At 32.2% G+C, this 18,119-nt stretch overlaps 1 protein-coding gene across 2 annotated transcripts; it reads left to right on the forward strand.

Annotated features, from left to right (window-relative positions):
* Window positions 1-885: 885 nt before the first annotated feature.
* On the forward strand, window positions 886-17,320 carry LOC132733248 (dihydropteridine reductase-like). 2 transcript variants are annotated; one of them, XM_060719851.1, is made up of 7 exons: window positions 915-1,035; window positions 5,686-5,703; window positions 12,700-12,889; window positions 13,781-13,921; window positions 14,889-14,997; window positions 15,917-16,000; window positions 17,020-17,320. In XM_060719851.1, exons 1-7 carry the CDS (start codon window positions 949-951, stop codon window positions 17,117-17,119), a joined length of 729 nt encoding a protein of 242 aa, XP_060575834.1. In that variant the 5' UTR covers window positions 915-948; the 3' UTR covers window positions 17,120-17,320. The 2 variants fall into 2 exon arrangements, with proteins under 2 accessions (XP_060575835.1, XP_060575834.1); XM_060719852.1 differs by lacking the exon at window positions 5,686-5,703 and having other exon boundaries at window positions 886-1,035.
* Window positions 17,321-18,119: the final 799 nt, after the last annotated feature.

The following is an 18,119-nucleotide window of genomic DNA, read 5'->3' on the forward strand; positions in this document are numbered from 1 at the left end:
CAAAAAAAATGGTTAAAAAAGTCTTAGTTCATTAAAATCATTATTAGAAAGAAGCATTCAAAGAAGCAATATTTCCTTTGTTTTCTGTTATTTTGACCACTTATTAGAGTATACCGCTGAAAATGCAAAAGAATATCGTCTGCTTTATAAAACAATACAGTACACTTTATTCATTGTAAATCTTACGAACTTAAACAATATAACTATCAAAAAATCATCCATGAAAATAAAGTTTATATAAAACAGAAAGCACAACAGGTGGAGTCATTCCAGAAAAAAAAAGAAAAATATATAAGATATTTACAACCATAAATAATTGATATCTGATCAATATTTGAAATTCTAAACAAATATCATAATTTACCAAATAAGAATGTACAAACTGATTATTTAAAACTATTTTTACATATAGTTACCATGGGGGGGGGGGGCTTTTGTCCTATGTGTAAATTTCATGGGGGGGGGGGGGCTTTTTCCACCTTGTCATTTTTAGATGGAGGGGAGGCTTTCGTCCGGGGGGGGGGGGGCTTTTGTCCTACACTCCAATAAAAAGCTGATGCAGTATTCAATCTCAAATATAAGTACATTTACACATAAAGGTATATTTTAACTACTATAGATAAACTCTTGAAAATACTCATTCTACCCAAGGACTTTACATCAATGGACCCTAAACAACCAGGCAGAAGGTACGAAGTACGATAGGTACAGTACGTACGAAGAATCCATTGCCGTCATGCCATTCTAAAAATACCATAAAAATATAGACATCTTTGTTCAAAGTTTTAAATAGAACATTATATTTTTTTTGTACAGACAGCAAATTTCAAAATTTATTTATTTATTCAGCTAATTCATTTTGACTACATATTAAACGAAAAGACACTTGTTTAACATTCCGCTCTTTTCGGTTTTCTTTTCCTTTTATCACAGGTCAAGGTCGAGAAGATGGCTTTATCGGGAAGAATTTTAGTTTATGGTGGAAAGGGAGCATTAGGATCAGTTATAGTGAATTATTTCAAGAAGGAAAACTATGTAAGTATTCATTGTATTGATTGTAAATGTTGGCAACAGCTGTCATTATCTCATTATTAGCACATTAGCATATATCGATCGCCATCTGTTGGTCAACTTGGAGGGTGGGGTACTGCCGTAAAGTGGTTAACATAATAGGCATAGCTGTAAGTACCAGATTGGACATATTTAGAGGTGTATTCCATCAGACTCTGTAATTCTTAATAAAATAACACATTTTTCAGTTTATTGCAATATAGGGACTGATGAATTTGCCCCTTTTCTGGCCTAAGTCTAAAACATGATAATCAGATAATAATCACTGGGTGTTAGACCTCGAGGGGGTTATAAGAGATTTCTGATCTCGCGACCCTACGCTGGATAAAGTAAAGTAAAGTAAAGTAAGTAGGGCTTACAGACACTTCATCCCCCAGACACTTCACCCTAGGCTCTTTATTGCAGACACTTCACCCCTCAGACAGTTCATCCCTCATTTTTAGAAATTTGATTGAGACACTTCACCCCTCATTTTTTTTTGTGTTTAACAATTATTTATGTAGAAAATGTTAAATGCATTCAATAGTGATTGAGTATGCTTATTGTTTTAACATATTTTGTCATTATTTTATCATTAACTGACCAAAGACAATGGATATATTGTTGTTTTTGCCCAACAAAAATGGCTCATATGACAAAGTTAATAGTAGAAAGTAATTTTTTTAATTTTTTATATATTTTATACTAATTTCAATTCAAGTACAAGTGATATAACTAATAGAATAATCTTTCTAGTGTAGTGTGTGAACCTTTGTATGAATATTCCTTTGATATATATAATAAGTATATATATAATCTCTCTCACACTTACTTTGTGGCTTTAATTAACAGTATCTTGTTTAATGGATTGAAAGCAAAAACAGGAAAACAAAGCTGTTAATTAGCTGTAATGAATTATGATTATTGAATTAATTACAAAAATGTATCATGTATTAATAGTTTAAGCAACTCATATTCTTTTAATGTTACTGAATAATTTTCTTTAATTAGCTCATATTTTTGAGTAATCATAACAGCAGAATAGCTTCAAGTTTATTTGCATCATCAGCAAATCAATTGCTAAATGGCCATTTACAAAGAAAACACATGAAGTATGGCAAAAATAATATAAGACTTACTAGTAATAACAATACAAACTCATACAAAGACTTTCAAGTAATTTTAAGTATAACCCATTGTCTAATAAAATTTGAGTTGATTTAATTTTTGAAGTTTTGGTGACAATTTGTGCCAAAATTTTTGCTTAATTTACATAACTAGTGCTATTTATTTGTTTAATAAATGACAATAGGAATGATCTTTGTATTAAATGCAGGATAATTGTGTCTGATAATGATGATAAATAATTTATGTTTACTATATTTTATAAAGCAACGATTCATTCATTCATATTCATTTTATTCATTTATTCAATATTATAAATAAATTTAATTTTCATACAATAATACCATTTTAATTCAATTATCTAATCAATTATGAGATTACTGTTGAATAAACAACCAATCAACATGTTGAATAAACAAGGTGACATGCAATAAAAACTTAATGGATGAAAGTGCTTTGTATATCATTTGGCAATTATAAATTAACTTGACTTATTTATTTTATAGAAAAAAATTGGATGAGGGGTGAAGTGTCTTACTGATTTTGGGGGGTGAAGTGTCTTAAGGAGTGAAGTGTCTTCAAAATTTGAGGGGTGAAGTGTCTGGGGGGTGAAGTGTCTTGCTACCATCAGTAGACAGTACACTGATAAACAGTTTCCTAATTAGCAGACAACAGGCAATCCTTATCAGTTGGGTTAGGTTACCGGATCTTGCACAAGACTGTTTAGAAACGGTTTTGCACACTTTCCCATTTACTGTTGTTGTTGTTGTTGTTCTTGGGTAGACACTTGATGTGTGGAGCTCTAAATGCCTTTAGTTAAAAATCCAAATAAAATGTATATTTGACAATCCCAGCACATGTACTGATCATATATATCTCAAGAAAATCTAAATATAAGCCATTTTGAAAAAAATTCTTATTTCAATGTCTATATATAATACACAAGATAAAAAGGTTCGCCGGAAAAAATCACCTAGCTACCGTCAATATAACCATGTAGATCTATTTTATTCTATTTTTAATATTTTCACATAATACTTTTGTCCATTGACAAAAAAGATATGATTCTGCACGATGATGCCCATTTTTAAACGTCAATATCAATATAAACAATGCAACATGCGAAATAAACATCAAGATTATCGCTGTTTTACACCATTTACTCCCAGCTTTTAGGCCATTCTTAAAAAAAATGTTTGTTTGCAGTAACGCGACCGACTCACAAAATTTGCCCCTTCTCAAATTTTCATGGTCTGGATAAAAAAAAAATTTTTTTTGAATCAGAAAATTATGCCTTGTGCTTTGTTTTCGTTCTTTTAAAGGTTAATAGAAGAAATAAAATGTAGGTCTTATTAAATTAGAATTCAGTTATCAATTTATTAATTGTTACCAGATTATCAAAGCATATATTGTCCAGCATTTTGAAATTCCATGTTTATTTGGGAGTACAGTTCAATAAAAAAAAAAATCGACCTACCTACCCACCTTGAAAATTCTGGGTCGGGTTACTGCAAACAAACATTTTTTTAAGGATGGCCTTATCGTATTCAAAAGCGCCGTGCTTTAAAGATGAGAACCAGTATGGCTATGGTTGGAGCCATTTGGTAATATGTTGGTTCCCATATAATTATTCAAAGCGTGGTGTATTTGAATACGGCTAAGCTCGAGAGCCAATTTCAATTTGAAAATGGAGTAAAACGGCAATAATCTAGATGTAGTGGCATTATAAATATTATAGAGATGTTTTCTGTGTAAACTTCTGATAGAACTATAGAAATAGTTCTTGTTTTTGTTGACAAAGTAGTTAAATAATTAATGTTTACATTTTAACAATAGATTGAGCCTTACTATTAATTTTTACCGAATCAATCAAAACAACAATAACAAATTGTGCAACCATTTTCATTGTGATATTTGTAAGTTTTATGTTACTTATTCAATAACTGGTTGAAGGCACATTTGTGAATGAATTGTAATAGCTGAATATTAGATGTCAAAAGGTGCCATACTTAAACATCGAAAGTTGAACAGGTACGTGTAGCCACAATAAATGCTGTATTGGAACCAAATTGCAGTTTTGAAAGAACAGTGAAATGTGTTCTTTTGAACTCTGAGAATCTGTGCAAATTTGAGAGATCAGTAGTTCAATCAAACCAAGGTTGAAGTATTATCATATTTTATAGACTATTAGAGGACATAGACCTGAAGTTTTTCAAGCATACATAGGTGAAATGATAAATATGTCTATAAAAATTATAATAAGTGCATCAGTTTGTCAGAATGAGATACATCTTTTTTTTTCTAAATATGAATTATTGTCAAAAGAATACATACCTTTGATTCCGATGAGTATTAACTGCCGGGTACACTGTGTTAATCTATATTCTAACACATTTCGCATTTTTCTCTATTGAACATAGAAGAACAGAAAGTGTGTATTACTATGCAATAATATCACTGTTGACGTTCTATATTTAGACATGTGACATATCATTATACATGTGACATAACCGCTGAAAATGTTACGCACTGAAAATAAGTATGGAATCAAGTCAGGGGCAATTTTGCTTAAAATCAAGAACGGCAGCATTCATTTGTTGATGTCGTGTTCGAATCGAAATAATATATTCAAATCGGTGATTTCATCGCTTAAAAAAATCACTGTTTGCTGATTCGATGCAATTCATTCACTGTTTGGGATATATTATTTCTTAATTCATGCATATTATAATTAGTTTCATTTGATTTGGCAGTCATTTTCCAAAGTTGTTGAACAACAAAGTTCAAAATATATTTATATGTTAATTTTGGGATAAATATTATTTTAAATAGATTAACAAATCATTTTACAGCAGCGTCTATTTGTAGTCATTTACTAACATAAACACATACAAATACCACTCTATATAAAATAATCAACAACAAGGTTACAATAGATATTACATGAACATTCACCGAGTAAATGTCATTTATTGACTTGTGCCTATTTCATTTCTTTGGCAAGGTATTTTCTTTGTATATTTAATAAAGACAGCAAAATTTAATATACAATTATATTTTAACAAAAAATTGGTTGTATTGACACCTCTAATTTTGTATCAATTAACCTTAATTGCCTTTATCACAATCACAAGGTGTAAAAAACCTGAAGCTGATTGTCACTTATTCACAACATGTCAGCCTGTAACTTTTGTTGTCTTTTGTGTTCCACCAAAAAGGTGACTTTCACTATATTTCTGCCAAAGGGACCAGAGATCAGGTTTGAGTGTCCAATCGATTGGTGTTAGAGTGATCCGAGGTAGAACAATATATATTATATAGGAATTTTATCTAGACTGGCCGGTAAGTTCAAGTGAAGGATTCAGGTACTTGAGCAATCCAAGTTCAAGCAAATGAAGTATAACTGTATAAGACTCAAACACATGTTATGTAAAGTGAGAATTGTTTTTTCTTATTTTTTTTTGAAGACGTAATATAGATAAGAAAAGAAACAGTGAAATTACATTTCAGATCTTTCGGGCACCACAGGTAAATTTAAAGGCACATTATGCCTTAGAATCAATATTATTATTTTTTAATTCTTTGAAAATGTCAAACAATTTAGAGGTGTTTACTGGTATTCAATATAAATCGAATACGGGGATTATAAGTTAGATTGTTACATCGTATATACCAATATATATATATTAAATGTTTCCATATCGATCAATATATCCAACAACAAAAAATACTTTATTTTGACATTTTTGGTGAATTGTGTGTTATTCACACCTTTACTAGTAAATATTTAATTTCACACAGCAGAACGTGTAGCAGAAATTAGTAGCTGATTTAAATTAGATTGATTCATGGTTATAAATCAATACAGTTTTTGAAATATTAAAAATATTACAAATTTTTAAAGAAAAACAAACAAAAAACACTGTTTCTTATGCACATATTTTTTTACATAATTTGTAATATAACAAAATATCAAATATCGTATCAATCATTCTGACTTATACACAGCCCTACTAAGTATGTGTTTAATAATGTTTCAATAATGGATTTTAAGAGGGTGTTAGATATTCAACAACTGAAAAAAGTAGTGCTGAACATACAGTAATGTGTCATAAAGGTTGCAAAATGTAAACAAAGTAGTATTTTGACTTCCATATAAAATACATGTACTAATTCACTAAATATACCATTACTATTTTGAAAACATAGCAAAAACAGCAAAAGATGGTTTATGTATATGGCAAATGATTTGGATACTAACAAGGTGTGATAAGATACCAAAGATAGAAAGTTTTTGAGAAATAAAAATTGTTGCATTTCTAAGGCATAATGGGCCTTTGTTGAACAAACAGTTTTATTGGCAACTGTATTCATTTAGCTTATGTGCAATGTATTTATTTAGCTTATATATGCATAATAATTTATATTTAACATAAAGTTTGAAGCCACATCTGTATGGAAAAATCAATGTGTTTACGCCCCCTGGCATATAGCAAGTCATATGTGTTTACGCCACCTCCCAGCCACAAAAGCAGCCCCCCACTTCACAAGAGTCCCCTACTTTTAATATGCTTCTTCTGGACTTTAATAGAACTTTTATAACCAGCACCTGTGCTTCAGCTGAAGTACTAGGGACTTCAAGTGTACTTGCTTCAACTGCAGCTGTACTTCATCTGAAGCCCCATCCAGCTTCTAATGAGCTTATGAGTTTGTGAATGTGTGCTTCAGTTGAAGCACCAGGGCTTTTTAAGTGCTTCATTTTGATAGTATTTTGTACTAGAGACTTATTTGCTACTTCTCAGACTTTGACTATTTGTTTGAAAGTTATTTTGATACAAAATGTATACTTAAGTTGGGCTTTTGAAACTTAGCAATGCAGGACTTGTTTTGAGGGGGCTTCAAAAATGCTTTTAAAACTTGTATTTTTGTAGTTCTCTGATATGATTATCAGCTTGGAAAATATTCATAAAGTCAATGAAAATGCATGTATAAAAAAGAAAATAACAGTAAAATCAATATTTTAGTTTGATAAGGATTTAACATTCTACAGATCATGGTGGTGAAAAATATATTTGTAAAAAAATATGTACATCTAGATAATCCCCTGGTCATCTTACGAGATACCCTTATATCTGTTCCATAATAAAAATGTTTATATGCATTTCCCTCATATATGTTCTTTCAGAACTACAGTGTTTATACACCTTAAAGACCAGATAATCCTTCTTCATATATATTCCATCACTACTAATGTATATCTACATCTAGATGATTCCCTGAAGTTTAAAGCCTGTTTCCATTTTTTAGACATATGCATATACTTATTAGGAGGATTAAGCATATGCATTATTTCAGTGACGCTCATGATTTCCATAGATTAAGTCTATTTTAATCAGGATGATAACGCTTTATCAGAAATTCGTGCTTAATTTATAGGCGGGGCTAAATATGCAAATTGTACTCTCACTCGATCCCTTTTTCCGTTTACCATTCATTATTTACTTTGGGATGTCTTGTAATTTTAGGTAGAGTTATTGTGATATCCCACTGTCCTTTTTCCAGCAAATCAAATGGTTCTAGTCTTCTGAACAAGATGGCTGACAGTGATAAAAATAGAAAATCCTTTAACCCATTACCAGATATACACGCCTTTTTCATCCCCCCCCCCCCTTTTTGTGGTCTCAAATAGTGAAAAAATGCCTTATTTAGGCCCCAACTCTTGTTTTTCTTTGAGAAATGTTGTTCAAAAAAGTAACCACTTTTTCAGTGCCTTCCCCTTTCCAAAAGATACATCAGGGGGTTGCCAGAAGGGGGATGTGCCCCTTTCTGTTTTTGGGGTTTGAAGGGGGGGCTTGTGAGAGGCGGAAATAGCCAAAATGGTTCTAGTCTGCTGATCAAGATAGCCGCCAGAGCTAAAAATAAATAGTTGTGAAAATTCAAGTCACCATTTAAAAGTTTTGTTCTGTGTGAATATATTTTGTGTAGAGTCCATTGAGAAGGGTATCAATTAAACAAATTTATTCTTTCAATACACCAACCTCAGTGCACACTGTAATATTTACCAATGTCTTGCAGTCTTGTTCCATCTACTCAGGCGAGTGATCAAAGGCCATCATGGCCCTCCTGTTTAACTAAGTCAGATATTAATAAATGATATTCATTAGTGACCATTAAGGTCAAGGGTTAAATTATCAAGTCCTCATATTACTTGATTAGTTTATGCAATGATCTTAAAATATATTTAAACATAAGATATACATATGATGATACATCACATGACATTGTAATTTTCCAGTGATTTTTCTTCCTGAATTTTACAGCCGAATAAAGGCTGTTTCCTCTAACCTAATATAGGTATGTTTTACCCAAAAATGCTAATATTTTCCCCTTAAATGCTCTGTGCACATTCTTCACCAGAACCATGACTTAACAGCAGCTAGAAGACTATAGATAGCCTCTGCTATGTACAATGCATGTTAAATTGAATTAAAATTGAAAATTTATAAAATGTGTGGGTAAATTCCATTATAACAATTTGATTCCCCCCTTTTCTGATTTTTCACGCTTTATTTTCCCCTTCAGAAAGCCACAGGTTGTTTTGAAAATTGAAAAAAAAACACAGTTGTGTTTCGTTTCACTTGCCTGATAAATATCTACTTATGTTTATATTTGACATTTGTCTGTGTTTAGTTGATATAAACATTCAAATGTTAAACAAGTAAAAGTTTTGTTCTTTTTTACAGTTTACTACTTATACCAAAGGAAGTTAGTGATATACATTTTTTGTACATGTATGTGGTGGCATGGCATTTCTCACAAATGTAGTATTGTTTCTGAATAAAATATTTACCTGAAATAAACTTCATATAATTATACAATGATATTACAATTTATTATATACTTATAAATGAAATATTGAGAAATATTGATGAAATAAAATGCTTATTTTCATTTTCCGTATTTTCACTGTAAAAATTTATTTTTCACTGGAGTGAAACATATTTTCCGTATTTTCACTGGTGTCTTGCCGGACTACTTTCTTTTTAATACTGCCGTACTGGCAAAATATAAGGGAAAGTCTTTCAAATTTTATCGCAAAAAAAGAGAAAAATGTATATAATAAACAGAAAATTCAAGTTTTTTCTATAAATACATGATTTATTTTCATCTTGTGGCATGAAAATTACCATATTTCACTCGTGGCTACCGCCACTCATGAAATATTTATTTTCATACCACTCGATGAAAATAAATCATGTATTTATAGAAAAAACTTGAATATCCTCTATTTAGCAATAACACAGGTCACTTTGTGGAATTTGTGTTGAAGGCTGTACCATGAAAGATTAGTCAGTAGAAAGTTATGGATGTTATTTTGACTTTTTTTCCTTGGAGCAAAATCATTCCATTGATTATATAGTTTAAAATTTAAGATTAAAGTTTAATAAGTTTAAAATAAGGATATATATGCTTTGCCTTAAAAAGATTGATCTCAGGATAGTAATTTAAGAAAGTATAATTATGAAAATAGGTGGCAATATCAAAAGAATGCATATCTATTTGTCCCAGAGATATGGAATGTAACTCGAATGATTTTCTAATTTTGCTGTTTTGTTTGGTTTATTTGTTTAGTTTATTTGTTTGGTTCATTTTATAATTTGTTGCTTGTTATTGTTTTTTGTTGTTGTTTTTAGCTTGACTATTCACAGAATATTGAGCTAATGCAGTCACCCATTTGTCAACGTTGGCATCCCTGTGGTTAAGTTTTTAATGTGAAAGCTGGTATCTCTATTTTCTTATTATACCCCCGCACAACGAAGTTGTAAGGGGGGTATACTGGAATCAGCTTGTCCGCCTGGCTGTCGCCCCGTCTGGCCGTCCGGCCGTCCGGCGGTTTTTCCTTGTCCGCCCAAAAACTTAAGATTCCTTTGACCCACAGTCTTCATATTTGGTATTTAGATTGGTCATGGTAAGTAGATGATCCCTATTGATTTTGAGGTCACTGGGTCAAAGGTCAAGGTCACAGGGGCCTTGACTTCTAAAAGCTTATCCGCCCAATAACTTAAGATTCCTTTGACCCACAGTCTTCATATTTGGTATTTAGATTGGTCATGGTTAGTAGATGGTCCCTATTGATTTTGAGGTCACTGGGTCAAAGGTCAAGGTCACAGAGGCCTTGACTTTAAAAAGCTTGTCCGCCCAAAAACTTAAGATTCCTTTTACCCACAGTCTTCATATTTGGTATTTAGATTGGTCATGGTTAGTAGATGATCCCTATTGATTTTGAGGTCACTGGGTCAAAGGTCAAGGTCACAGGGGCCTTGACTTCTAAAAGCTTGTCCGCCCAATAACTTAAGATTCCTTTGACCCACAGTCTTCATATTTGGTATTTAGATTGGTCATGGTTAGTAGATGATCCCTATTGATTTTGAGGTCACTGGGTCAAAGGTCAAGGTCACAGGGGCCTTGACTTCTAAAAGCTTGTCCGCCCAATAACTTAAGATTCCTTTGACCCACAGTTTTCATATTTGGTATTTAGATTGGTCATGGTTTGTAGATGATCCCTATTGATTTTGAGGTCAAAGGTCAAGGTCACAGGGGCCTTGACTTCAAAAAGCTTTTCCACCCAATAACTTAAGATTCCTTTGACCTACAGTGTTCATATTTGGTATTTAGATTGGTCATGGTTAGTAGATGATCCTTATTGATTTTGACGTCACTGGGTCAAAGGTCAAGGTAACAGGGGCCTTGACTTCTAAAAGCTTGTCCGCCCAATAACTTAAGATTCCTTTGACCCACAGTCTTGAAAATTGGTATTTAGATTGATCATGGTTAGTAGATGATCCCTATTAATTTTGAGGTCACTGGGTCAAAGGTCAAGGTCACAGGGGCCTTGACTAAAAAAGCTTGTCCGCTTTGGTCAACATTCTTCATATTTAGTATTGAGGTTATTTATGACTAGTAGATGACCCCTTTTGATTTTAAGGTGACTATGTCAAAAGTCAAGGTCACAGGGATTTTAATATAATAAGCTTGTCTGCTCAAATGCTTAAGAATGCCTGTCCGCAGTGTATTGATTTTCACATTTTAAGCATGTAGAATACATAACTTAGCAATGCACTGGCTTAGTAACCTCAGATTTGGCAGGGAGGTTGTCCTTGAGCTTTAAATGGCCACTGTTGATTCTGACAAAGTGGTATGCGGGGGTATTCACGCCATGGCAGTGGCAGTTCTAGTTTTTTTTTAAATTTGACCACGTTTTTTTTTCTTTGTATTTATGTTTCAAAATTATAGTATATCCAACACACGTGATTCGAAAATTCTTTTCGGTGTTTAATATGATTGTAAAAGAAAAGGGATTGCCTTAAAAGACAACATACAACAGTGTAGTGACACATCATCAATTTATAACTTGTATATTTTCAACTGACACAGACTGAGAGAAGAGTTTTATTAGTCCCCTACCGGTTTAACCGGAGGGGACGTTAGGTTTACCCTCCATCTGTCTGTCTGTCTGTCTGTCAGTCCGTCCGTCCACAAAACTGGATCCCGCGATAACACAAAAAGTACTTAAAATATTTTCATGAAACTTGATATATGAATAGATGGCAGTATGGAGATTATGCACGTCTTTTTTTTTTCTTCCTATGTTGAAAATTCTGGTTGCTATGGCAACAAATAGTCTGAAAATATGGCAAATTTAACACATAAACTGGATCCAGTGATAACTCAAAAAGTACTGAAAATATTTTTATGAAACTTGAAATATGGGTAGATGGCAGTCTGGAGATTATGCACATCTTTTTCTTTTCTTCCTATGTTGAAAATTCTGGTTGCTATGGCAACAAATAGCCTGAATTTCAAGATTTCTGATTTAAATTTTTCAGCTTTTTCACTATAAGTTCTTTATTTCTTAAGGTGTTTACTTCAAACTTTAAATACAAGTTTCTGGCCATCAACCACATCATATGTGACATGGTTTACAACTCTAGTACAAAAATGATCACTATTACCTCCCTTGAACTTAGAATTTTTATGAAAAAAAATGTTGTCTTTTTTAAATAACTTCTATATTTCCTAATGTATCTACTTCAAACTTCATATATATGTTTCTTATTATCACTTAACATTTTTGAGAAGGTTAAATACTCTAGCAAGACTATTTCCAGAATTATCTCCCCCTTGAACTTACATTTTTTTCGAGAAATTGGTATTTTTCACTCCAACTTCTTCATTCCTTATAGGATTTACTTTAAAATCCCACATCATAATAATATGACAAGGTTGTCTAAACATAATTTCCTTACTAGGCAGGGAAACTTAACACATTACTGTGATATAGACAAACTTAGAACTCAAAAGATTTAAGTTCATTCATGTCATTCATCCACTGGTAAAATTGAATGGCCAATGGCCTATCAAAATGTTGCTGGGGTTCTAACTGGTAGGGGACTTATGGATTGCTTGCAATACTATGATAATTGCTTGTTCAACACTACTTTGACATTTATTAATACATTTCAGTGGGTTGGCTCTATTGACCTGGTACCTAATGAGCAAGCTGATGGTAATGTGATAGTGAAGCCCAATGAGAGCTGGACAGAACAACATGAAAGTATCACACAGAATGTTGAAACTTTACTTGGAGAAAATAAAGTTGATGCTATTCTCTGTGTAGCTGGGGGATGGGCCGGAGGCAATGCTGCTAACAAAGGTATGAAGTACTGTAATTTTAGGCTCTCGGTATTGTATTTATTAATGGAAGGGGAGAGGTGGCCTAATGGTTAAAGGGGAGAAGTGACCTAGTGGTTAAGGTGTCTGCCTCTCAACCCTCGGATCATGGGTTCAAGCCCTACTTTGGTCACAATCAAGACCAGTACTGGTTGGTTCCAGGAAGCTGACACAAAAGTGATTAATATAAGTTGCAAAAACTTTTTTTGCAATGAGACTGAAATAAATATGTTTAAACTTAACTAAAACTATGAATGAAATGGGGGAATATTAGTCTTATGGGAATTTGGATTCCAGCCATCTATATTCCTCATATGGCACCAGTATTGGTTAAGTGCAGGAAGAAGTTTTCAGGGTTGTCATGAAGCGGCACTCTATTGTATTTTAGCCACCTCAGAAAACAGTCTTTGTTGTCTGAGGTTAAACACAAAATGACTGCTGGAAATTTCAAAACAAACCTTAGAAAGATTTTAATTCAGGTGTGCAAGAACATGTTAATTGCGCTGTAATACATGTAAATATATTTGTTTGTTTTAACTAAATCAAATAGATATTGATATATGATTTATCTACTTGATGAATATTTCAGAACAGTGGTATCTGACATCTCTAAGTTGAAATGTAATAATGTGCAGGTGATTGGTTCAAATTAGGTCCTGGCTCATACGTTAATAATTTTAGAGGGCAGCCTTTGGAAAAATTAAAGATGTTATGTTAACCTGTTTTGATGTAGGAAGTGTACCTAGCACTTCAAAAGAATTATATAGAATAAACAACTGAAGATACTCTCTAAATAAGATTTTGATTTAATTTCTTTCCTTGTTATATCTTGACAAATTTAACACTGCAGATTCCTGAATTTATCTATTTTCAGATTTTATAAAGAATGCAGATATGATGTGGAAGCAGAGCGTAGTGTCATCATCAATTGCTGCAAGTTTAGCAGCTAAATTCCTTAAAGAGGGGGGACTACTCACACTGCCAGGTGCCCAGCCAGCTCTAGAGGGAACTGCAGGTAATTAGAAGGAAGATAACTCACTTCATCCTTGTCTTTGTGGAACTTGCAAAAAGAAATAACTATTGTGATTAAATTTAGAAAGTAAAAGGCTTCTAAGACGGGTACAGTTCAGTCAAAGATAGTTACATGTATTTACATTGTTGTACAACACTTTTTTTAAAAAGGCAAATTCATTGGGCAGAGAAAATATCATTCCAGGTCCCAATTTGGACAATTTTAATTTAATTTATGAAAAAGGCTCTCTATTTCAGACAGAAAAGGGACAATTCAGCCTTATACTTCATGTATGCTAAGACTAAATTGAAATTAAAAAATTAATCTAGACGATTCATTTATATACCATATTGACACTATTTATTTCATTCAAATGCTTTGCATCCAAACATTGTTCTATCCACTTAACTTTATGTTAAACTTTATGTGAAACGTGATAATAACTGAGGTGTCAAAAACACATGTAATTACTGTTATCATCCAAGTTTTAGATTACTTTAGCCAATAGCAAGCAATGATGTGATTTTTTACTCCAAACCTTATTATGAAATCAGCAGTAATATTGTCCAACTAATACTGTATAACCCAAATAATAATTATATTAATGATTTAGATTACATACTGAATTGGGATACTGCAGTTAATTTGAAATCAGTATATTTATGAGATAATAGATTTTCATGATTGTATCACCTTTATCTGTATAAAACACTATTTGATTATTGTTCTGCTTAATTTGCATGATGTTCCCCAACGCCGGCTTTGAATTTAGAATTGTTATTTTGAGAGTGACACTGTTGAAATGATATGTTTGTATCTAACAGAATAATGGCTGGTTATGGACTTGGCAGATATGTTTTTTCAACCTGACTATATTATTGGTAGTATAGGTGTGTTGTTACTGTTGCTTGTGGACAGTGGGGTTAAATATTGATGTAAAATGTTTTAAATGTTATAATTTATTTTCCAGGAATGATAGGGTATGGTATGGCAAAGGCAGCAATTCATCAACTTGTGAAAAGTTTAGCAGCACCAAATAGTGGCCTTCCAAATAATTCTACTGCAGTAGCTATATTGCCGTAAGTATTTTAAAAGTGTTTTTGTATGCTTCTTGTCTGTTTCTCCTCCATCATCATTATTCCTTAATGCTCATCTTCTTTTTCTATTCATTTACTCCTCCATGCTCCTCAACATTTTCACCGCCATGCTCTTCAACATTTTCACACTCCTGCTCCTATCCATGGTCCTCAACATTTTCACCTCCATGCTCTTCAACATTTTCACCTCCATGTTCCTCAACATTTTCACCACCATGCTCCTCGATATTTCATCTCCAGCCTCCTCAACATTTTCACATTCATGCTTCAGTCCATGCTCCTCAACATTTTCACCCCTATGCTCCTCAACATATTCACCTCCATGTTCCTCAACGTTTTCACGTTCATGCTCCTCAATATTTCACCTCCATGCTCCTTCCAACCTAGTTAAAAGTGATAGTTATAAGTGATTTTCATAACAACAGTTCAATGAATCAAGTTATTATGTGTTTCAGGTTATGACTTCTAGATAATACATACTTAAAGCTATATTGAAACATTGTCTTTCTTTATAAATACATTTTTGTATAGAAATAAGAGAATTCAGATAATTACTCCTACAAGCATAAGCTACATTGAAATCTGTTGTTTTTTATGGATAATAAAATCAACAACAACATATGAATATAACTTCATTGATTTTACTTATCAACATTGTGGCTTACACACCCATGAATGTTATTCAAATGTTCAATCTCATGTTATTAGTATTATATTATAGTAATTCAACTTAATGAAATAATTCAAATAACATTGATTTGAATAATGATTTAATTTCAAGCCTTTGTATCATGTCTTACTGTCTATATCATTTCATCAATAACTGGAAAATTAGCTGATTCCAAAAATAATTTCAGTTATTCTGTTTTATAATGTTGAATTTCTGTATTATGTAATATAGGGTAACCCTGGATACACCAATGAACAGAAAATGGATGCCAAATGCTGACCAAACAACATGGACCTCACTAGAATTTATTGCTGAGTATGTTTAATCTAACTTTATAATTCAATTTTCAGAACATTTTATCAATACATTTTATTCTGTGTGATATCTTAAAAACGAAACTAAAGAATTGAAAATGTATATGGTAGTTCTAGTTGTTCTTGCAGTCATTTGTCAATTTATCTTATTTTTATTTCAAATATTTTGCCATTTACTGCTATGGTTTCTGATTAGACTTTTGATTGCTTGCTAAGTACAATAGGGAGAGCATCTTATAAGAAATGCAGCAGTTGATGGTTCCATCCTTGGTAGAGGAGAAATTTCTTTGGGACAATTGATTGTGAAAATGGAGTCTTATTGTCGTTTGTCTCTCACAGCTTATTCAGAAATTAATTGAGATTAGTAGTTGGTCACTTGCAGAAATATTAGTAATTGCTGGCTAGTGATCTGTGAGTGCTGGTTTGGTGAGTCATCCATCTAGATATATGACAGATTGGTAAAATCAAAGTAAAAACCAGAAAAACAAATTGGGTTATGAAAGGTGTGTCATATATATCTTTATCACACACCCGCCCTGATTTTGCGACTGTAAAATGGTATTGCATGGTCTTCCATATATTTTGATGCAACATCATTTGTGTTATACAAACAAAGTGTAAAGACGTTATAAATGTTAGCCTTACAATGTATAATGATGCTTTTGCACTTTAAACAGTCTTTTTGGGAGTATGTATGGAACTTTATGAATAAGCTAATTTTTTGCTCACAATAGGCTCGCATAATATAATTTTATTCAACTTGTTCAATAAATTCAGTATTGAACTTCATCTTCTATATGTGCCTGTGCAAGAGTGTAGGGATTTATCCACAAACAAGAGTTGGATATAGTCCTATAATCTTAACAATGTGGGCTTTATGTAAAATATAGAACATTCCTAGAATGTAAGAACTGTATGTTAATTACCATAATTTTCATCAGCAAGTATCTTATGGTGTTTTGGGCATTTTTGTGTTTTTATAGACAATAATTATTTATTTTTTTGAACCTTTTTTTTCAGAATGTTTGCTAAGTGGACAAAGAATGAAGAGAGGCCTGCAAGTGGAAGTCTTGTACAGTTGATAACTAAAGACAGTAAAACAGATCTTGTCTTAGCTTGATATACTTCATTCAGGGCTGTGATTGTTGTAAAATGTGTATTTTTAGAACTAACAGATATATCTATAGTCAATAATGCAGCATTTACTGCCAGTAATGGCACTGAGTTCAGATTTTTATACTTTATAAATGATAACTATTTGAGATTGAAAGAAGTCTTTGGTTTATTTTCTGTTGATGTTTGAACATGATGCATTCCAAAACTTTCCTTTTTGTTTCATTGTGAATGATTGTAATTTTAAAGGACCTCTTTACTGTGTACAGTTTTGTTTTCTTACAAAACTTGCCAATTAGCTATCCATTAGAACTCTCCAGTGTTTTCATTACTATTCAAATTGGCTGACTGGCTATCAAAATATTACACTTGGTTAACACATGGTTTATCGATTGACATGGTTTAAACAAAATAACACATGGTTTTGTTTGTAATACAGTTTGTGAGCAATTGATCTAGCAATGAAAAGAAAAGACAGAGTTTAATTTGTTAACTGCTAAAAACAGGAAAGGTCTATTCATTTTGATGTTGAATTTTTTTTTATAATTCTGCAATATCAATTTTGTTAAAGTCATAATAAGTAATGCTCTACTATTTTACTCAAGGTATTGTAGAATTTTTAATTGTTAATGAACAGGTGGTATTAACTTTTACCCTGCTCTATCCTGGAGCCAGGAGTACAATCTGTGCAGTCTGATAGGGAGCTGACCAACTTCAAATTTTCATCCCTAAAATTAATAATGTACAGTACCAGATATGGAAGTCAGACTAGTCCATTAAAGTAATTTAGCAGGATATAACTGCAATAGTATTGATGAAGGTCTGTTATAAATGCATTTATGAGTTATACTATAAGGTGAAGGTGTTGTTCATGACATAAATTTATTATTGTGGTAGCTACAATACATTCAGGGTAGAATACCTGTTGTCATTTTGTTGTAAACATAGATATAATGTCAGTTTAATGACCATTTGTCAACTTATACAGCATTTATTGAAAATATTAC

The sequence above is a fragment of the Ruditapes philippinarum genome, unplaced genomic scaffold (assembly GCF_026571515.1).
Source record: "Ruditapes philippinarum isolate M1 unplaced genomic scaffold, ASM2657151v2 ctg1409_1_1_1_1, whole genome shotgun sequence".
In the NCBI taxonomy this organism is placed as follows: Eukaryota; Metazoa; Mollusca; class Bivalvia; order Venerida; family Veneridae; genus Ruditapes; species Ruditapes philippinarum.

What these genes read in the sequence shown, in the direction of transcription:
- LOC132733248 (XM_060719851.1), top strand. Translation starts at nt 949, where the DNA reads ATGGCTTTATCGGGAAGAATTTTAGTTTATGGTGGAAAGGGAGCATTA. An exon ending in AGGCAATGCTGCTAACAAAG is followed by an intron (nt 12,890 to 13,780) that starts GTATGAAGTACT and finishes ATCTATTTTCAG; the next exon opens with ATTTTATAAAGAATGCAGAT. An exon ending in AGCTCTAGAGGGAACTGCAG is followed by an intron (nt 13,922 to 14,888) that starts GTAATTAGAAGG and finishes TTTATTTTCCAG; the next exon opens with GAATGATAGGGTATGGTATG.